This window comes from Thunnus maccoyii, chromosome 2, assembly GCF_910596095.1.
Source record: "Thunnus maccoyii chromosome 2, fThuMac1.1, whole genome shotgun sequence".
In the NCBI taxonomy this organism is placed as follows: Eukaryota; Metazoa; Chordata; class Actinopteri; order Scombriformes; family Scombridae; genus Thunnus; species Thunnus maccoyii.
Genome location: NC_056534.1, coordinates 36,496,511 through 36,517,702, shown reverse-complemented (window position 1 = coordinate 36,517,702; position 21,192 = coordinate 36,496,511). Strand labels below are relative to the sequence as shown.

At 40.4% G+C, this 21,192-nt stretch overlaps 3 protein-coding genes across 3 annotated transcripts; all 3 read right to left on the bottom strand.

The window, feature by feature from the left end:
• Positions 1-426: 426 nt before the first annotated feature.
• sumo2a (small ubiquitin like modifier 2a) lies at positions 427-3,825 on the bottom strand. The gene is made up of 4 exons (XM_042434593.1): positions 3,723-3,825; positions 2,640-2,771; positions 2,281-2,352; positions 427-957 (listed from the first exon to the last, which is right to left on the bottom strand). The coding sequence occupies exons 1-4, from the start codon at positions 3,741-3,743 to the stop codon at positions 892-894; spliced, it is 291 nt and encodes a 96-aa protein (XP_042290527.1). The 5' UTR covers positions 3,744-3,825; the 3' UTR covers positions 427-891.
• A 1,592-nt stretch (positions 3,826-5,417) lies between these two features.
• On the bottom strand, positions 5,418-13,610 carry gga3a (golgi associated, gamma adaptin ear containing, ARF binding protein 3a). Its single transcript, XM_042397323.1, has 17 exons — positions 13,534-13,610; positions 12,812-12,896; positions 12,562-12,637; positions 12,363-12,461; positions 11,962-12,085; positions 11,690-11,793; positions 11,110-11,190; positions 10,886-11,023; positions 10,453-10,534; positions 10,159-10,284; positions 9,755-9,967; positions 9,590-9,672; positions 9,087-9,493; positions 8,092-8,378; positions 7,395-7,564; positions 7,131-7,241; positions 5,418-6,991 (listed from the first exon to the last, which is right to left on the bottom strand). Exons 1-17 carry the CDS (start codon positions 13,568-13,570, stop codon positions 6,881-6,883), a joined length of 2,334 nt encoding a protein of 777 aa, XP_042253257.1. The 5' UTR covers positions 13,571-13,610; the 3' UTR covers positions 5,418-6,880.
• Positions 13,611-15,907: 2,297 nt separating this feature from the next.
• On the bottom strand, positions 15,908-18,959 carry LOC121884443. The gene is made up of 4 exons (XM_042393261.1): positions 18,808-18,959; positions 18,160-18,498; positions 17,609-17,796; positions 15,908-16,928 (listed from the first exon to the last, which is right to left on the bottom strand). The coding sequence occupies exons 1-4, from the start codon at positions 18,884-18,886 to the stop codon at positions 16,839-16,841; spliced, it is 696 nt and encodes a 231-aa protein (XP_042249195.1). The 5' UTR covers positions 18,887-18,959; the 3' UTR covers positions 15,908-16,838.
• Positions 18,960-21,192: the final 2,233 nt, after the last annotated feature.

The following is a 21,192-nucleotide window of genomic DNA, read 5'->3' as shown; positions in this document are numbered from 1 at the left end:
CTGGCAAAAATAATTTTAAAAAAATAGAAACGTATTCCTATCTCTGCATCTTTAGTGTCTAACCTTTGTAAAGTCATTAAAGCAATAAAAATGTTATGAACACCAGGTACTTTTGACTAAGCATACATCGGAAAGCCCTGGATGTTTTTATTCGTTTTTGCTAACATATGAGAATTCCTGGAAACCGATTGGAGCATTTCAAGGACAGTTTGATGTGCATCCTTTAAATAAAGATGTTTTATTACATAAAGTGTATGAAAGGCATGACTAAAATAGTCTTCCACTGTCATTGTGTTATTTACGGATGGACTCATAGTGAAAATAAAGTATTACCCTTTTTGCTGAGAGCCTCTCAAAGACCCCACTTTGTCCTGAAGTTTCCATAAAAAACAACAACCAAAAAAAAATAAACAGTGGGGACATATGTAAAAAAAGACTCAATTTATTCCAATAATACATTTTCATAACAACAACAGATGTCAGTGAATTTTAAATGCAGGCTTAATTGACAATGACAAAATTCCATCTGAATCAAAAACTCAATGACATAAGTATAAAAACTAAAACAAGGACCAAGTATATTTTTTTCCCATAACTTCCAAAAGAAGAAAAAAAAAACCATCATGACAAGAATTTAAATTTCTTCGGCACATTAGACTCATTGCAGCTTACGGGTTTGTCTACAGTTCTGCAGTTCTGACATGTTAACATATGAATGACAGTGTGATAGAATCCAACTACACCAACTGTGCCGCTGCTGCCTTTGAGCATTTTTGTAAAAGTATTCCACTGGCTGGTATCAACACTGGTCATGAGCATTTGAAGACTGGGCATAACAAGGATGTCTCAGGGAAATGAAGGGGAGGTAGGGATGTTCGTAGGAAACAGTCTTTAAAGAGAAGAACCTCCGGTTTGCTGTTGGAACACATCAATCGTATCTTCATCCTCCATTTCTAGCTGCAAGGAAAAAAAACAAAAAAAACAATCAGATGTCAGTTGAGAGTCTGTTAGTAGCTTGTGTGAAAGATAAAATACATCAGTATTATTCTAATGCTTCTGCTATACTCATGAGGAGGCATGCACTGCCTGAATTATATAATATTGACTTATTTATCACCATTTAAATAGAAGTAACTAAAATGGAACGACTGCCACTGCAACAGCTGTTCTGAGTCATTCTTACAAACAGCACGGTCGCTGCATCATCTGTTCTCTAAAATCTTCCTTCTTCCTGTACATGCGTCAGAAAAACCACATTTTAGTGTGAAAGCAGTGGTCAACCTTAACTTTAAGGCCAGTTAGGAAGTGTTGACAATGCCAGCGAGGTCAGCTAATCTAGCTAAAGGGGTAATTAAAGTCTTATATAATAAAAAAGGGTTTAGTTTGAAACATGTAATAAAATTTATTTTATTATATTTGTCAAAACACGAGCAAGGAGCATAGGTGAGATGAGAGAGATTGACGTAGCACTGCGGATGGGATGGAAGTCAAAAGAGGAAGAGCTTGTATCGTGGTCGGATGAAGAAATCTTGGGGGCTTATTGGAACTCCGCAGCATCAGACTGTAAATATGGAAGTGAGCGAGGCCTCTTATTTTTTTTTTTAAATGTATCTGCCCTTGTCCGAGGACAATGACCCCGTTCACAGCAGTTTGTAATGTCTGTGCTTAATGTTTACACAATACACAGCACTTTAACTCTGTACACAGTAAACGCACTGGGCAAAGAGAGTGTGTCCACTCTGACGCAAGTCCATGTTGAGTATTAAGTTAAAGCGAATTTCCACAGCAGGTATTTATAGTGAGTTCTGTTTCTGCAGAAAAGGTCTTTCTCCAATTATTATTAAACAAACATCAACTTCCTTTCTTGAAAATCGAGGAGGAAACGGCTCATAACATGAATATCAGTGCTGAGTCCTCAATGTATTCAAGAACTTGAAATTGTGCTGAATAAAAACGAAACACTTTGGGTTTTTTTTTTTAAATAAGACTAATCATCTCTGGAAACTAAGAGACACTTTCCTTATGTTTAGGCTTCTCTGTCAACTGTAATTTGATTGGATGCATTTTGAAAGGTAACCAGCCAACAGGTGATAAGTGATGAGAATAATTTGAACTTTCAAAAAGAGCAAATATGTGTCAAGACCAAGTCATGCACAACGTTTAATATTATCAATACTGTTGGGTGATAAGTCTCTCCATAGGAAAACAGTGTAGGCAGGCAAAAAGCAGCTCTGCAGGTTCTCACGTGTAAGCTGAACGTGAGGGTGTAGCCTTCATTACCTGCGAGGGCGTATCTGTTTCATTGATGGGCTGACCGTCGAATCGAAACCGTATTTGCCTCATTGACAGCCCCTGTGAGACAGACAGAGCAATATTATGGTTAAATTATTATATATAACCTTCTATTATTTCAGGATCATAAGATCAATTGAAACATGACAAACATTAATACCGAAGAGCACCTTGGAGATAAAGGACAGGTTAGTATATGCTACTGCTTCTTACATATTTGCCTATAATAAGTAATGATGGAATATTCTTCATTTGGCAGGAACACCTTCAGCTGGAGCATTGAAGTGAAGTGACAGATTCTTATAGGCAGCATTACAACTGTGGTACAGTGTTTGTAGTAGCCTCACCTGCCGTTCACAATAAGCCTTCATCAGTTTGCTGAGAGGAGTGTGCCTTTTAATCTTGAACTGCACCACTGAGCCATCCTGCCCTGCCACCTTCAGGTTGATGTGCTCATTGTTCTCTGTCTTCACTCCCTCCTTGAAAGAGAAAATAAAAGTTTACAGCAGGTTAGACTACTAAAAAAAAAACAAGTTATGCAAGAAGCCTGATAAGGTCTAGCATGTCTAGCAGCAAGGATGTTCAGCATGTCTAATACGTGAGCCCCCAACCACAAAACCGCTACAAGTGGGATCCAACACAATTTAAGATTCTGTACAGTATGTACCTCACTGACTTATGACAAATGTACATGTACAAAAGTGTTTGAATTAAGTTTTTAACCTGTTTCAGCTGCTAACCTGAGCTACCTGCTCCCGGTGAGCACGGACCGGAGGTTTGGTGCCATTACTGAGCAGCATTACAACTTCAACGTTAGCATTAGCATTTAGCTAAGCTAAGTAAGTCGACAATGGCCTACAACTTACAATAATACCCAAACGGTTTTGGCAGAATGAAAAATACAGCTTGCAGGTATCAACGGCCACAGGTATCCCGAGACACTCGGGTGAGCTGGTGATAATCATGATTAGTTAAACTATTGCATGTGGGATCCGTTGACAGTTAACGGTTTTTGCTCAAACAATTCATTCGGCCTGTAACTGGTCAGCGCTGCGGTCTCACTTTTCTGCAGTTCACGCTAACGTTATCTGGACACCGTATTACAATGTATTACGAAGTGCACCGTATATACTAATGCCAACATTTAAGATATGTTGTTTAAGTGATTTTTAAAGGGCTAAATATTATAATTTCTTTCATTCCGCCCGGGTCTCAGGCACATTAGCCGCGTTAGCTTATTATGCTAACTTTACCCGCTAGCTCGCTAACACGGCAGCTCTGGTTTGTGTTGCTTGCTTTCTCTGTAATTATGCAACCGGTGAAGAATTGGTCGCACAGACTGCATCTCACAGCGCCATCTCTCTAATTAACGTACATGGATTGGGTGCACACTGTGAGAGAAAACCACACAAAAAAGATCTGCTCCTCACCTTGGGTTTTTCGTCTGCCATGGTTGCTGCTGTGTCTGTCTGCGCCTGGCGCCTGTTCTGCTGCGGCTGCGCTGTCTGGCCGCGCCACTTTGCCTCGGCTGCAGTGCTCACAGCTGCGCCAGATCAACAGAGCGTTACTGAGATGGACTGTATGAAACCCTGTTACATCTAGTGCATTCGCATTCCCACAGTCTGCATTTAAATATTTGATATTAAATATAATAAATATTTGATTTTGCAGCATGCAGCAAGTAAATGAGAAAAGTGTCTAACAGTGTATAATAACATTATAGTAGTGATGGAACTTTTAAGTACATGCACTCAAGTACTCTACTTATTAGATTTAGGTAGGCTACTTGTACTTTAAATTGAGTATTTCCATTTTATACTTCTTCATAATGGGACTACATACAGTCATATATTATAGGAAGGACACGTTGACACCACACTCTACATACACATACAGTGCGGCTTGACAGTTTGTGAACCCTTTAAAATTTTCTGTAATTTTGTGTAAATATGACCTAAAATGTGGTCAGATATTTACACAAGGCCTAAATCTAGATAAAGCAAACCCAGTTAAATAAATGAGACCAAAACAACGTATTATTTATTGAGAAAAATGATCCGATCTTACATATTTGTGTGAGGCAAAAGAATGTGAACCCTTGCTTTAAATAATAAGTATGACTCCCTTTGACAGCAATAACTTTTAACTGTTTTTCAGCCCTGCATATCAGCTTGGAGGAATTTTAGCCCATTCCTCCTTACAGAACAGTCTCAACTCAGGGATGTTGGTGGGCTTCTTTGCATGAACTGCCTGTTTCAGGTTCTTCCACAGCATTTCTATACAATTAAGGTCTGGACCTTGACTTGGCCGTTCCAAAACATTATCTTTCTTCTGCTCTAACCATTGTTTGGTAGAACGACTTGTGTGTTTGTGAACGACTTGTGGTGGAACGATTTTTCTGTAGAATCTGCTGGTACGATTCAGAACTCACAGCTCCATCAATGATTGCAAGCTGTCCTGGTTCGGAGGCAGCAAAAGCAGCCCAAACCATGATACTACCACCACCATGTTTAAAAAATGGGTTAAGGTTCTTATGCTGGAATGCAGTGTTTGCTCATCGCCATACATAACGCTTCTCATTCAAGCCAAAAAGTTTGATTTCGGTCTCATCCATCCACATCCACTGGCTTATGCACGTGGTCTTGAGCGAACCGTAGATGGCAGCAATGTTCTTTTTGGAGAGAAGTGGCAACTCTGCCGTGCACACCATTGCTGTCCAATGTTCTCCTGATGGTGGACTCATGAACATCGACTGTAGCCACTGCAGGAGAGGACTTTAGTTTCCTAGACGTTACCTACAAATCAACGCCAGAATTTTCTTCAATTAAACAAAGACAAAACTGAAGTAATTGTTTTTGGAGTCAAGGAAGAACAATTAAAAGTCATGTCAATACATCAGTAATAACAACTAAATAGTATTATAATGACAGGGATCATTCCATTGCATAATGACTACCTTTACTTGGAGTATTGTTATTGCCACTTTAACTTCAGTAAATGATCTGAATACGTTTCCCACCACTGATTATAGTTGACAGCCACATGGAAATTCACCTCAACACTGTTGCTGTTGATATAATACTAGATTAATATTGGTCTTGACACTGAAAAATGAGACAAAGATGTGGAAATTGTAATACAAATAGATCCATCTCAGTCTTTATTCTCCATGCACAGAAACAGCTTTTCAAAAAATATGCAATGACAAGTTCATTTAACAATCTAAGACAAATAAATAATAGTTTTATAAGAAATATGTAGAGAATCTCCTTTATAACACTAATAGCTCCAGAAAGACAAACATACTGTTTTTTTGATAACCGCATGATAAGCATAATGCTTTGGATTCATCCCAAATATTTACTTCTGATTTATTCTGTCAGTGCTTACAGAAGACATATTTTCCTAGTTTGATATAGGAAACTCCCAAACGAGCTTAACATTTACATTTGACCGAGGGAAAATATCCTCACTCTCTAGTTTGGTTTCCACAACATGGTCTAACAGGGGGGAGCAAAGGCTAAGCTATACATGACATTTAATTTCCTTTACAACAATATGACTTCCTGTTTCTAGGGGAGAATTCTCACCTCTAAGCACATCCACTCATTGTATGCGCTTGACCTCTTCCCCTTAATAACTCATGTTGTACCTGCCAAGGAAAAGGGGGCTACTAGGATTACATTTTTATATGAACATGCTATCCAAAGTTCACAGCCTGGATATGTAGCAAAACAACTCTTTTTCCCATCAGAATCCACCACACTGTTGCTACATAATGCAACATATTAGAACATGTCTTGTTTGAATATTTAGTAACATTAAAGCTTCTTACACACACCACATGTGTACCCCCTTTACTTCAGTACTGAAAAAGACCGTCATAAGATGAGAATGCAGGATTACACCTGCAATACCATACAGTAAAGTTAACAGATCTGATACCTTCCACCCCAAACCAAAATAAATAAACACATTCATGATAATAAATACTGAAAGACTGAGAAGCACACCAAGAGTCTTAAGCTATGAGTTAGTACAGAACTCAGAAGACTAGTAAAAGTATTCAGTAGTAACGGTGAAGCTTATTAGGAGACGTGAAGTGAGAGTGACCGAAGCAGCAAATCATGTGAAATGTGGGTTGTGATCACATGACCCTGGCTTCACAATCTCCTTCAATATGTGTTTTTTGCTCTATGTTAAGACTGCCTGGTATCCAAAAGTGCAAGAGTACTCCAATCAGTTCTGATATGATGGAGGTGTAGGAGTACATGTGAGCATTAAATGAGAATAAAAGGGTATAGTAATAACCTAATAATAACTTAGCATTATTCAACAACCATCATCCACGTTCAACCATTGCACTGCACTGACTACCTATCTGGCACTGTAGTAAAGTTTAAATCGACTTTGGCTACTTCGGTGGGCCATCCGAGCAGAAATTCTCCTTCAAGGTCCATTAGAGTTTATATACTATATTCTTCAAATCTTCCAATACTGCCCTTTCTCTTGACCTTTGAGCTGCACTGACAAACTGAACTGTTTAAGAAGTCTTGTAGTGTCTGGCCAGCCTAACAGGTAGGCAGGGCTATAGAGCCCCCCATCTGTCAGCAGGCGGGAACTCGTTCACCTCCCCCACTTCTGTGTGCGGCTGCTCTCCCAGCGTGAATGTTAGTTTGTATCTCATCCGAACGTTTTCCTGCAAAACACACACACACACACACACGATCATTATCCTCAAAACATACTGGCTGGCAGTAAGGAGGGGTAATACTGTGCTGTAAATAATTTGCAGATGAATACATTACATCATGCATTAACAAATGTATGACCACTACCTTGAGAGGATTGGCAAGCAGCATGACCTGAGTGATGGCAGCAGGGGGAAGGATTGGGTTGAAAGGAGCCAGGTCTGTCCCCGAGGGCGACTGCAGTCTCACTTTCATTGTCTGGGGAGGATGTGGACGACAGACATGTACATTAAATAGAAGCAGCGACCCACTTAAATGTTTAAAGATTTGAACATCTGCCCTAAAGCAATATTTTAAATATAAATGCATGCTGTGTAGCTTGTGTAGCGGGGATGAACAGCAGGTTTTTACCTTCGGCACAGCAGCCTGCAGAACAACGTTCCTGACGGGCAGCGGGGCTGTGTTAAGCATAGACGCCACCATCACCAGTACGTCGGGCCTGCCTGGTGGACAGTCGGTGGCGAAATGCAGCAGGACGCGGACGCCGTTTTTATCGTACGCTGTCACAGGACACACTTTACCTAAAAAGGAAAAAAAAAACATGCTTATTGCTTAAGTAGTTCTTTACCAATAGAGTTGTCGGATCTGGGTTTTTTTGCCTGTGTGATCTGTAAAGTAGGCGTCTCCTCCCTCTTGCACATGCTTTGACATTCAGACCACAATAAAAAATGTTCACAATCAAGGCAAAGTATAATTGAGGAAAATATAACAGTCTCTATTTCCAGATTTCATCAAGTTTGCCAATGTCACCACTAAGTGGCAGTAATGTCTTGAGTTCACCAACCGTCTCAAAGGACGAGGAAGCTGTTACTAGATGAACTGTACTATTCAAACACCAACTGTAACCTCTAGTTTCTTCATAATTATCCTCTCTACAGGGTTTTCTGTTACGGTACAATTTGTGAAATTCCTGGAATCAGTGTGGTTGACAAAAGGTACAATATCCCAATAATACATGTTTTGTTCATCCATCAACTTTTTCCTATGCACCCAAAGTAATAAAATATTTGAAATATTCCAAACAATCACATATACACACACAACTCACTTGGCTTGATGGCATCCAAAGGAACAAAGACATTAGCCAGCGATACCTCTTCTCCCCTGCCTGGACTGGGCTGGCTGAGGGGGAGGACGGGGGACAGAGAGCGTAACAGAGGACTGTCGTCTGGTTGACACTTGGCAGGCGGGAGAGTGGACCCTCCTGACATCCCTCCTATGAGCAGAGGGTTGGATGTGGTGGAGGTGCCTCCAAGATTGGACAACAGGGTGGCAGGAGGATGCAGATCCTCACTCTTGATTAGCAAGCTGCCAAAATCCATCACACCAGGTGTACTGTGTGGATAAATGCAGATTTGTAGTAGTCAAAATCGTTACAGGCCTCATAATGTTTAATCTAAAACAATGACGGTGTATGATAACAATACAATAGAGACAAAAGATGGAGGGAGACACTGAACACTAGCTCAGATTTAAAGCAAACATTGAGCAATCATGTTTAGTAATTATTAATGGAATGCATAAGCACTTAACCTCACGCTAGCACAAAACTAAATCTCAACCACCTGATATCCAATCAACTGGCGGCTAGACACTTCAGCTGCCGCTTTAAAATCATCAGTCACAATATTTGCATTTTGATTAAAGACAAAGCACGTATGTTAAATGTAATATACATTTGCATTTTACCATCTGCTCTGAGCAGCGTTGCCTAGTTACAGTGCTGAAAACACTGCTTGTTAAGCGGCAGCAGGGTCATCCAAGGATCACTTTGTATCAAAGGTTATTGGAGTCTCGTGGATCGCTCTGGCATTTGGAAACTAGTGGTTGAGATGCACTTGAAATTTCATATAGCAGAACAGAGAAATCACTGTTAAGCATCTCTAACTCTCTCTAAGACCAATCAGTGCAAAAAAAAAAAGGAATTGAACAAGGATCATTTCCACGGGATCTTTTTAAAATATAATCCGGTATCCAAGATGCTATGTGTGACAGATGGACAGAAAGGCGGCTCGTCTACGTTCCCTCCCCAGTGGTACTCACATTTTAGGACTGCCCAGATCGAGCAAGGCTAGGTCTTGTAGATTATGATTAAGAGAAGGTGAAGCAGACTGGGAGGGCCCTGCTGCAGTGGAGACCTGTTGTGGAGTGACAGCGGTGGCTGATGGAGCAGACAAGGCCATGCTGTACGACGGAGGGAGAGCTGCTGGGGCTGTGACAGTCGATACCGAACTGACTGACTGCTGTGACTGTGACGCTATGGAGACAGATTCTGTGGGAACGGAAGGTGTGGGGAACACAGAGACGGGGAAGCTTAAGGCAGAGGCAGCTATTGAAGACTTGGCGGGGCTGACTGTCGCAGCGAGGCCGTGTGGGAAAAGTGACGATGTAGAAAACGCAGGAGCTGGAGGTGAGGTGGTGTCAAAAAGATCCAAATCCTTACTGGAATCCTAAAGGAAATCGTGAGAAAATACACTGCTATGATTTTGAAGATAATACTTGGCTTTAATAAAAAATAAATTGCAATCATTTCACAGTGTGCGTACCTGTAATGGTTGAAAATGATTGTTCATGTTAACATGTGTCGGTGCGGTTGATTTGTTTGAAACAGGAGCAGGTTCGTTGAGGCCTGCGAATGGACACAAATGGGACAAAACATGTCACATCTCATATTGTCATAAATAACAATAATTCAGATGCACGTATGTTACCTAAAGACAGCAGTTCTTCATCCAGCAGAGAGAGCGCTGCGGAGGGTGCGTCGGGGCTCAGGGACTGAGCTTCAGGGGCAGCGGAGCCACACATGAGGTCAGCTGGAATAGACAGAGAGGATGCTGGGGGTTGTTGTTCTGGTTGAGAGGGGCTCTGGATGTCCAGACCCACCAGGTCGATCAGAACCTCTGACTGAGTTGTGCGGCCGGTGCCTGTTAGACGTACAGAGAAAACAAAGATGTATTCAGTTTCAAAAACGTGATACTGTCTGCGTCCATCCATCTGTCAAGCAAAGTTTAAAGGGTCAGTTCAACAAAACACAAAAAAACAAAACACAAGACATAATTATAGAGACATGAAGTTCTCTGATTGTAACTGTGCAGACCTATCAGTTCAAATTTACCCTTTTGAACTGCCGATCGTGTTCGTTGTGCTTCTTCAGTCTCTCCGTTGATGGTCTGTCCTTCCACAATCTTCTTATAAGAATTAATGACATGGGAGAGGTCATCACTGGCCTGCAGGATGTCTCCTGATAAGTGCAGTTTATAAAGGATAGATGAGCTTTATAAAATAAACAGCAACAAAATAATAATGACATTCCCCCCCCCCACAGTGTTTGTTAAATTTTAGAAACTTTCAGACAGTGATGGGTTTCTATCAGAATAATGAGAACACATCATGACACAGGATTTCTTACCCAGGTTGCTGTCGTTATCCTCGGTCTCGGTAGCGAGCTGAAACACTGTTTGCCTGAGCTTGTCACAATCACCGTATAACTCCTGGAAAAAAAAGAGTTTAAAATAGCCTTGAACAGTCACATCTTGAATTTCAATCCAGCGCTGCTGTATCAGAGGGTATAAAAAGAACAGTCTTTCTCATACATAATAAATGTCACTTAGGACTATGATATAAAAAGTATGCAATAAATAGAGTTTCATGGCACATATGTGATACTAAATAAAGACTGTTTTCATTGCTTCCTGCAAGGTTGAATCAAACAGTGGAAACAGCAGCACTACTACGACTGCTTCGGGGTTGTTTGGAAAAGGTTTGGACACGTCTTTCCCCGAAAGGACAATTAACGCCAAAGAAATAAGTGTATTCGTTACAAAAGGTCACGGAGAACAAACCTTAATGAGCTCCTTATCACCGTCAGTAGAGTCTTCTGGGCTGAAGTAGGCGAGCATCTCGTTAAGGAGTTTGACGCTGTTGTTAACTGCCTCCAGCGTGCCTTTTTGCTTTGTCACTTTCTGTGTTCTCACCTCATCCTGAGATTTAAAAAAAAAGCTGCACGTTAAACTTGATCAGTATAAAACACAAGCTGTGTGCAGGGATTTCTCTTGATGAAACAGACCTCTTTGACCATGTTCTTGATGAGCCGATTGGCCTCTTGCAGATCTTCGGGCTTTTTGCTCTTCAACAGCAACGCCAATCTCTAAAAGAGAGATGAGACGAGCATCGGTGAGTGAACGTTCAAGCCCGTCACCCGCAGACTACACAAACACAAGCAGCGAAGCCGTACCGGCTCCTAGACCCTGAAAAAACAAACTGCGCCCCATAGATCAACGCAACATAAACATTCAGCCATGACCCCGGCTGCTGTGTCGTAACCAGTGTGGTAAAAGAAGAAAATAAATAACCGCTGCATCCACGAGAGAAGTTTCAGTGTCATACGTGTACGTTAGATGTGACCTTTTGATTGTGGGAATGCAAAGCCTTGAGTCAGGAGAGCAAGAGGGAGGGAGATAGAGCGTGAGATCTACCTCCTTCTACTACATTTAGCCTAGTTGTAGCGGTTAATTGTGTGCTGTTTTTTTAAAGAATTTAATTTCTCATAGATATGGCAGCCTACAGAGAACGAGGAAAAGAGAGTGAGTGAGTTATGTGCATGATTTGCAGCGTGTTCAGTCACATCCCGAAATAATTCTCCTTACCCGGCTCTTCTCCTCATCATCAAAGACAGGATTCTTTGGTCGCGGAGAGGGCGACGGTATTAATGTGGCATCAAGAGAGATTTCTGGGTCAACTGACACGATGCCTAAAATAAAAGATGATAACAGGCAGGTATTGTATTCGGGAAATGAAAGAACATAATAATCTTGAAACAGTCTCTGTACATGTGTTATTTTTAGTTATGTATTCGGATAGTGTTATTAGATCTTATTGGCAGATTCTCACAGTGGTTCCTCAGTGATTGATGACTCACCCTGTGTCTTCAGCATCTGATAGGCTTCACAGATCTTTGCTTCATCCGGTAGAGACACAGTCCAACTGTACAGCATCTCAATCACTTTCGTCTTCACCCTCTCTGATACTTTGTCTCCTAGATACTGAAAAAACAAACAGCTTACAATTACACTAAATTACAGCTGCGACGATTATTTGATTAGTCGGTTGTTCGGATAATCAATCGTTTCATCATCATCATGGTTGTATCTTGAGAAACAGTTTGACATTTTTTCAATATTTTCTGCCATTTTTTTCTGACAAGACAAAACAATTAATCAAGGAAATAATTAATCGACAATAAAAAATAATTGTCAGCTGCAGCCCTACACAGAATATGAATTCCAGAGGTCACACCCCAACAGGAGAGATATTACTTACTTTAGGTGAAACCACTTTGATTAGTTCATTTAAAAAACGAAATTTCCCGACTTCATTGTGAAACCTTCGCCCGCAGTTCTTCATACAAGCCTCCAGAACCTACAAAAGGATAAATAAAACAGATATCTTCAACTTGTACGAGATCATGCCGAAACCAAAAAAAAAAAAAAACCTCTTTGAAATGATCGGGGCTACGGACCGTTAACGCTTGTATCGCCTCCCATTCCTGAGGGGACTGAATCTTGTGAGCCAAAAGTCGAACAGATATTTGTGGGCTGAAAAAGGTAAAAAATACAAGTTCAGTGACAAAAAGCGATAAAGTCGGGGTCGTGACAGGCTTTACAATAAACTACGTATTGACCACAATGAAGACACAGATGAGCGAGATTAGATGCGTGTGACTCATTGTTGCAGGAAAGGCTGAGTTGATTGAATGAATGTGACCATACCCCTCCAGCTCCTTATTGATTTGGTCACAGAATCCCATGATATACTCCCAGTCTTCCTGTCTGTTGGAAGGGTTGGTGGCCTTGTCTGAAAAAGAGAAGGATACTCATGAGCATGCAGCCCTGACAGCACATTTCAAATCTCGCCAATAGGTTTCTATGATAAACAGGCTGCAGCTTTGTGATTCAATGAACTGGACTAAGATTTAAGTCAACCCTTGAGTATCTAGCCGGAGCTCTGACAGATGTTGTTGTCCCTATTTTCAGCCTTTCTTACGTTATGACTTCTCTATGCAATAGCCTCCAGACACTTCACCGATTCCAGTTTGTTGTTGCTGTTGCAAGTCCTGTTTGAACTTGGGGGTAAGTTAACGCCTGGAGGTGTTCAGGCGTCTTTAACAGAGTAAATGTGTTACTGTTAGCAAACACCAGAATAAATAGCTGAATTTTTTTCCAGGCATTTCGAGGTACCGACTTTAAGTCCATGACAAAAGTAAACCAAACATCAAAGCTTATTTTGGCTAGTGACATCCATCATTGCCAGCAGCTGTCTGTGTTAGCCAGCTCCTGACAACACACACACATTATTACACGGATATTTTTCAAATACAGCAAAGACATAAGAGTTCAACTAACGTTTCAGACACCTACGCCAACGCAGCACGCTTGTACACACAATGAATTTGAATGTACGACGTGAAAATAGAGTTTTAGTGTGCACTTACTGAGCCAAGACTCCAGCGACTCTCCATCATCCGCCATATTTGCACTCTGAAGCAAACAACGCGTGACTGCTGCTGCCTTCACGTGCTGTCGGAAACATGGGAGTTGCTGATTGCTGAGTTCAATGACCCATTGACATGTTTCGTATGAATGGGTAAATTGAAGAATCGTCTTCATTGCCAAGATATGACCGTATGAACAATAGATTTTAAAAAAAGAAGACGTATTTCTATGTTGTTGCTGTATAGTTGCATGTTTCTTTTTTATTTCTTTAAAAAAACAAAAAACAACAGTCAGGCGCCCAAAATGAACATTGAAATAGGTTTTTCTTGCCATTATCATTCCTTCTGTTCATACTGACCATTAGAAGATCCCTTCATAATGCACTTAAAATGGAAGTGATGGGGGGCAAAATCCACAAGCCTCTTTCTGTACTACTAAAAAGTTTATTTGAAACTAATATGAAGCTTCAGTTGTCTAAATTAGTCAAATCAAGTAGATATCTTTCAGTGTTACAGTCTTTTTAGTGCCAAAGTCCCTCTTTTTGTTACTATACTTCCACCGCAGCTCAACAGGGAAACACTGTCCGAGGAAACACAAAGAGGGAATTTGATGCTAAAAAGACTGGTCCCATTCCTTGTGCCCCAGATGCTGCTACCACATCTGCACAGCCCACTCCTTTATGCTTTGCTGCCAAGAACCTTCAGCCTGGTCCAATACACCTCCCAGTATACCCCCCAGGACTTCTAGACATTACATTAGCTCTTTTCAAAGCCAATTATTTCCTGGTATAGAACAGTCCTCATATAATCAGTTCGCTTATCTCTGAGGTTAGTCATCCCCCTCCTATCGCTCATATTTTTACGAGTGGAGCAGCTACTCGTGTCTCATGTTAACTCATCTGTCTATCTACACCCTTTATCTCTATGTGGTATTCTCACCTACTAATGTGGAAGTGGTGGTTTCTGACAGATTATGTCTGTATGCCCGGGGTTCTCCCCCTCCTCCTCTCTTCAATATTCAGCCTTTGGAGATGTCAAAGTTGATAGAGAGCTTGTCAGTTATTCTGGTGGCTCCAGAGCACATGAACATGCCATGATTTCCAACAATAATACAGCTGTTGCCAACTCTGGCAACTTCCATTGCACAGAGTTGTGGTCTCAAACTCTCTGGTGATAGGCCAGCATGGTGGGCTCACGGTCCTTGAAAAGGGAATGTTTGAGGAGGTTGGGGTTTATGCAGCTATTGGACAGCTGTATAAAGGTGAGAAAATACATATGCAGGAATTTATTAATACATCTATTTCTGTCACTTTTTGTATAGTGTGCAACACAATGAGTGCCTTTGAGGAGAGACTGCGTGAGCCGTTATCCCCCCATTATTATAGTTTCACATCTAAACAGGTATTAACACTTCTGCATTGAGACGTAGTTGGATAACACTTTGCACTAGCTAGTTCTCAAACATTTCAAACATACCTCAGCCTTTCTGTCTGCCACATTTTGAAGCAATAACGTAGGTCTCTCTAAAACTGTCAAGGTGTGTACAGGAAGTCTCATACAGAATTGACACTGGGAGACACTTTGGGTAGAACATTAATCTATTGAAGATGTGTTTTCAGTAGCTGAGTCTCAAACCCTGTCAGTGCTGATGAACTGCAAGACAAACACATAATGGCCTGAGGATGTTTAAATATGCTGGTTAAAATGGGGCCGTGGACCTTCTGGCAATCTGAAAAACTAATATAGTAGGGATGTGCAGAGAGCCCAGTATTTGTATCTGTATTTGTTGAGGCAGCAAAAGTATTTGTATTTGTATTTGTATTCGTATTTGTAGAAATTACCAAACAGGAAGACTGAAAACTTTGCGGTTCAAAAGTATAGGGTGCATTCAGATGTGACTTGCAGTAAGCTTTCGTCTTAAAACCCACACTCACAGTCACATACAAATACCACCAGGCTACTTGGATCATTGATTGACTATGAAGGTGTGAATACCAGAATGTGGACACACATGTCACGTGAATGACCAGAGCATGTGCTCTCTGTTTTATTAAGATCAAGTATTAACAGTTTATTCTGTGCAATTATTCAAAATAAAACATTTTGTAACTCAAAACCACATTTAAACCACTGAACTGTTGTTTTTAGTATTAACTGTCAGACCTCATTTCTACGCTTTTGGTTTCGTTCAGCGTGCACTTCCTGCCCTCTACTCACAAACTGTCTCGTGCCAAATCAAGAATAAAAATGTATTTTAAAAAATAAAACAAAGAATGAAGAAACACAACTGTAGTGTTGCTGTGGTGGTTACAGTGAGATGATTTTAAGTAAAAAAAAAAAAAAAAACAGATACGTTCATTTATCTGTGTTGCTTTTATTGAATATATATTCATATATATTTGTTTGTACAGTAAAGCCACATACATGCTACGATACCACAGATGGAGATAAAACTGTTTCTTTTCAGAGAAACGTCTGGCATCATTAGGTAAACGCTTTACAGATATCACTATGAAGTTTGATTCAACAGCACAAATGTTGCATCATAAATGCATCAAAAGTAATAAAAGTAAAAAAGCAAAATATTATTAAAAAAATCACAATAGATAAAAATATATTATTATTTGTAATTACCTCTCTTATAATGATAAACAGCTACAATTATTAACAGTAATATGATTTACAGTCACTATCAATATTGAATACAAATAACACATTGTGAATATATGGATGATATTAGATTTTATTTAGTATCATGTGAGAACTCTACATTTATGAAAAATATCGACCCACCCCCATCAAATTTAAACAAATCAATAATCTGATCTAATCTGATCATTGTGCTGATTTTAACCTCCTGCTCTGGTTTCTTTTTAATCACACTTCCTTTTACATATCTCACCTGTTCATCATGTTTGTTTCTGCAGAATCACTCACATGTGGCTTTGATTAACCATCAGAGTATTTCCCTTCAAATATTACTATGTGTTATTATAAATAGCCTGATCACTCTGCAAGGTTTCTGGTTTATTGTGGTTATTATACAGCATTAATTGTTTAAGAGCCATTCAAATGGTTAACACCTAAAGTCCTCTCAGTATCAGAATGATACTTTTGACACTTGTGGTATGAGTTGAGACCACAAAGCACTTCACGAAAGCACAAAGGAATGAAGCAGTCAAACATAGTCAGAACAGGAGCATCACAAACAAATAAGTTGATTGAAATCATCTGAAAAGTTGATTCAATGATCATCAAGCAGATAATGTTTGATTCAGGCTTCACAACAACTCCTCCGGAGCTGCTTAAGGGCCGACTTCGTTCTTGGTCATAACTTCGTACACATGATTACTGGGGGCCTGCTGGGCGCTTCTGCTGCAAATCCAATGTTTCACCTGTTGGTAATGAAATATCACTGTAGAGATTGTATGTTTGTGTGTGTGTGTGTGTGTGTGTGTGTCAGAAAATGAATACTTAAAACAAAAATTAAAGGGGACTTTTTTGATATACATGGACAGGAAGAATGATTATAGCAAAAAAGAAAACAACCTGTTTCAATGTTCATATGGGCACCTGACTAACCCTAACCCTGTTTTAAGACAAACTTGAAAAAATTGTGAATCTGTCATTTAAAATGTTTTACTTTAGGATCTTGATATTTGTATAATAATTTTAAGACTTGTAAGCTACAAGGATCTGCAGAGCATGTTTTGACACTGACACATGTGCTACTATAGAATACAAAAAATATTCCTTATGATTGACTAGGCTTTCAAATCTTAATATTTCTAACTAAAGGAAAGGCTATTTGTCTTGAGACAAAATTAGAAAAACATGCGAACAGAGGTAAGTTCAAAGAAGGTGCATCCACATCCGCACAGATGCAGACAGAGCGTTCAGTGGTTTTAGATGTAATCACGTCTCAAGGGTATAAACCATCTGTTTACAGAAGTTATGTGGTTTGAGTGGGTTGAAGTGTGATACATGAACAGCAAATAACTTCTGCACACTCTGGAGGTAACCGCTGCTGCTTCGGTTAAGACACAAAGCGGCGTGTGGAGAGGTCTGAACTCACCTTCAGGACGATCAGCAGGTTGAAGATCATCGTTACCAGCATGCTGATGGCACACGAAGTGACGATTGGCACCAGGAGTGGACATTGCTGGTTCTCATGGTGCATGTTGGCAACTTTATCAGGAGTGACTTTATCAGGAGTGACTTTATCAGGAGTGTGACGTGGTGTAACTTCTGCCACTGTGTGAACTGAAGAAAAGGCGAAAAAGGTTATACCAAATAAAATGGACTCTCTTCATGCTATATATATATATATATATATATATATATATATATATATATACATATGTATAAAAATCTCCCTCTCACCCCCCTCCCATGGGGGGGGTGGTGGTGTGCCTCTACCAGAGTTCTGGGTGTTTGAGGGTTCTATGCAGTATCTTAGCTGTTCCTAGGACTGCGCTCTTCTGGATCTCAGATGTTGTACCTGGAATCTGCTGGAGCCACTCTCCCACTTTGTGGGTTACAGCCACCAGACCATGCGTTGTTTTGTTTTTTGGGGGATTTTTTTTGTTTGTTTGGTTTTTTTGATAAGAAAAAGGAAAAACAGACCTTTTACAGCAACAGTGTAGACGTTGCATCGGGCTTCACCTGTGGGAAACTTTATGTACACACAGCTGTAGACACCAGAGTCATTGGTGGTCAGGTTGCTGATGATGATGGTGTGGCTCTCCAGAGATCCTTTTGTCTGAATCCTGTCTTTGTATCTTATACCCGGGGTGATCTTGTCCACGGAGTTTGGATTAGGATGATAGTAAATCACGTTCTCCCTGTTCTCAACACTTCGATACAGATACATCCCAACAAAATCTTTGATGTTGTTGAGACATCCTGCAGAGGAACACTTCAAGGTGATGCTCTCACCGGACTCTCTTTGCAATGCAATGTTCTCTGTTGTAGAAGAAATAAGCTGTCTGATTAGAGGGTCTGAAAACATGCCACAGGACACAGACATCTGTATTATCTCAAGACTGACCGGATAACATTATTTCTGGAAGCAGCAGGAGTGTAATTGTGACTCACTACAAATTAATTCCAGATAACCAGAGTCTGTACGCACATCAAAGGATGAAACTTAGAAGAACTTTACTCATTTGGCACCATTCAAAAGTAAATCTCTCAGCAGTGAACATTGTTGCAGACAGATATGGCTTCAACAAAATGTTCTCAACATGTATTAGGAGAAGTAAATGGACATACCCGCATTGGTGGAGAGACAGAGCAACAACATGGACCAACAAAGAAGCATTATCTTCCACTTCAGCAGCACTGACTGCATACTGCTTTCGTTTTTCACTTAAAACACACACACACACACACACACACACAGAGAGAGAGAGAGAGAGAGAGAGAGACAGCAAAGCAAGCAGTGCTTCCTGTACAGTTTGATGTGGGGTGATGATGATACCTGTGAGACAAAAGTAATTTACTTGTAGTCCTGAGAGAGTGATCTTTAGCTTGTAGCAGTCACCGAATAAGCACGCATGCACACACACACACACACACACACACACACACACACACACACACGCACACAAACACACACACGTTGACTATTGTGTTTCACTGAACAAAATTAATTAAAAATGTGAAAATGCATGTGACATGTTAAAAACGCGTTTGAGACATTGATTAAAAACAGCATGTCATATATTGTAACTGTCAGACTGTGTCTGTGTAGGTTTCCTGGATGTTTGAACTACATTTAAAGTAAATTCCTTTTTTTTTTTTGAATGTTACACCAATCATTTTATAAATTAATCTGCTTCTCTTTGCATATTGTGACCATGATAGACATACAGAAGTACTGACTATATCACTAGAGGCTGGTCCATAGAGGCAGAGGAGGTTGATCCTCCTCTATTTTTTGAGAGGCAAGAGGGAGATAAAAATATGAAGAAAAAAAAATTGGTTGAAATAAACCATTACCAAATCTCAGCATCATTTATAAAATATTTTTTCTGTCCCCCTCCAAACTTGCTGAATAACATATTTGTATTTGGGCACACCCCTATGATAAAGCCCTGATGAAACTTATGGTGTTTCACTGTCTTCCTCTTAAAAAAGGTGGAAGCTTTATCAAACTGTTGTGTTGTCCCTTCTTTAACAACATTCACTAAATGAACTGTAGTTTTGCCAAGTATTGCCAGGAGCAACTCTCTGAAGCAGCCAAAACCCCTCTCCTCTTCCTCCTCCTACAGCTGTTACTCCTCTGCATCTGCAAAGTCTGCTCCCTCCATGCTTTGCTACCAGGTAGGAACCATCGATCTGCCTCTCTTGAATCTAATTATTTCAAATCTGTATCTCACAGCTCATTTTACTGGTGTGGCCATGTGGTGGTGCTAACAGCTCATAGACCCACAGTCTGTATTGACTATGTGTTGCCACATTTAGCAGTGAAATAAAGCAGCACTTTGTTTTGTTTTAGCGTGTGTACATGTATGTGTTTCACCAAATTTTGGAGTGGTCCTCAACACTCTTGTATCTTGTCTTGTATGGTTTGTGTTGTGAGGAGTGACACATTCATGGAGTTCATTCAGTTCAAATCTATTACCTGGGACAGACGAATATGGAGAATGAGGAGGCTGATAAGAAGTTATTTATTTTCTGCACAATTAAGAGATGCTTTTCTCATCTCAGCTTGGGACCCAAAATGGAGATTCACACTGTGCAGGCAGCTGGCATGACACAAATTTCATGTTTCAAGCAGAAGTTAAGAAATGGAAAACGGGGCTTCCAGGCAAGCATTACACCCCGGATTGGAAGCAGATTGGTGAAGCCTGAGTGTTATTTAGTGATAAGCTAGAAATTGGACCACCTTCATCTGGACCGACATCTGGACTCAAACACTTTATCATGCACAGGCAATATAAAGTTTTTGTGAACTGTGTATCCTGTGAAACTCTATTACTGCCCTTGTGGACAGCCAATCAAGTCTTGGTACAATTGCAATGAAAGGACAAATAAAAGTGAGCAAAAAAGGGCACATCTGCCTGGGAGGCTGTCAGTGACAACGCAGGATCTTTGCCTAACTTTGACCAGGTGCCTTAATATAACTATATAAAGTTTAATAATGCAATCACTACAAGCAGACTGTGGTGCACATCAAATATTTTGGCGCAAACTAGTTGTGGACTGTAACATAATTTCTAGCAGATACGGTTGCAGGGAGGTTGGAAGAGCAAACATCAGTATGGGTGACCATAGCAACCAGAACGCTGATGGTGTTAAATCCGTCCTGGCTATGGCCCTGTGTGCATCCGCCATAGTTGAACATACGGAAGATTTGGAGCACTGACTTCTTCCTGACTGCTTTTATGTGAGGAAATCCCTGATTGTGATTTATCTTTTCTTTCGTACTTCACAGGGAATTCAGCTTTGAGCTGCATGTTGGCAGCAGTTAATAAAGCTGTGGGTTCACTGCTCACTACCAAAGCATGAACTCCAGTTCCAGCAGAGGTTCACTGTAACCATGGAAGAAATACATTGCAGTTGTCATCCGCAAGGGACATATGGGTGGAAGTATGGTGCATTAGCTTTCATTCCTGTCACAAAAACAAAGAACCTAATGTTCAGGGGTTTTTT

What these genes read in the sequence shown, in the direction of transcription:
- LOC121884443 (XM_042393261.1), bottom strand. Translation starts at nt 18,886, where the DNA reads ATGCAGTCAGTGCTGCTGAAGTGGAAGATAATGCTTCTTTGTTGGTCC. An exon ending in CTGTCTCTCCACCAATGCGG is followed by an intron (nt 18,499 to 18,807) that starts GTATGTCCATTT and finishes CTTCTACAACAG; the next exon opens with AGAACATTGCATTGCAAAGA. An exon ending in CTACACTGTTGCTGTAAAAG is followed by an intron (nt 17,797 to 18,159) that starts GTCTGTTTTTCC and finishes CCTTTTCTTCAG; the next exon opens with TTCACACAGTGGCAGAAGTT.
- gga3a (XM_042397323.1), bottom strand. Translation starts at nt 13,570, where the DNA reads ATGGCGGATGATGGAGAGTCGCTGGAGTCTTGGCTCA. An exon ending in ATCAATAAGGAGCTGGAGGG is followed by an intron (nt 12,638 to 12,811) that starts GTATGGTCACAT and finishes TACCTTTTTCAG; the next exon opens with CCCACAAATATCTGTTCGAC. An exon ending in TGCTTGCCAATCCTCTCAAG is followed by an intron (nt 6,992 to 7,130) that starts GTAGTGGTCATA and finishes TGTGTTTTGCAG; the next exon opens with GAAAACGTTCGGATGAGATA.
- sumo2a (XM_042434593.1), bottom strand. Translation starts at nt 3,743, where the DNA reads ATGGCAGACGAAAAACCCAAG. An exon ending in TGGCAGACGAAAAACCCAAG is followed by an intron (nt 2,772 to 3,722) that starts GTGAGGAGCAGA and finishes TTCTCTTTCAAG; the next exon opens with GAGGGAGTGAAGACAGAGAA. An exon ending in AAACAGATACGCCCTCGCAG is followed by an intron (nt 958 to 2,280) that starts GTAATGAAGGCT and finishes TTTTCCTTGCAG; the next exon opens with CTAGAAATGGAGGATGAAGA.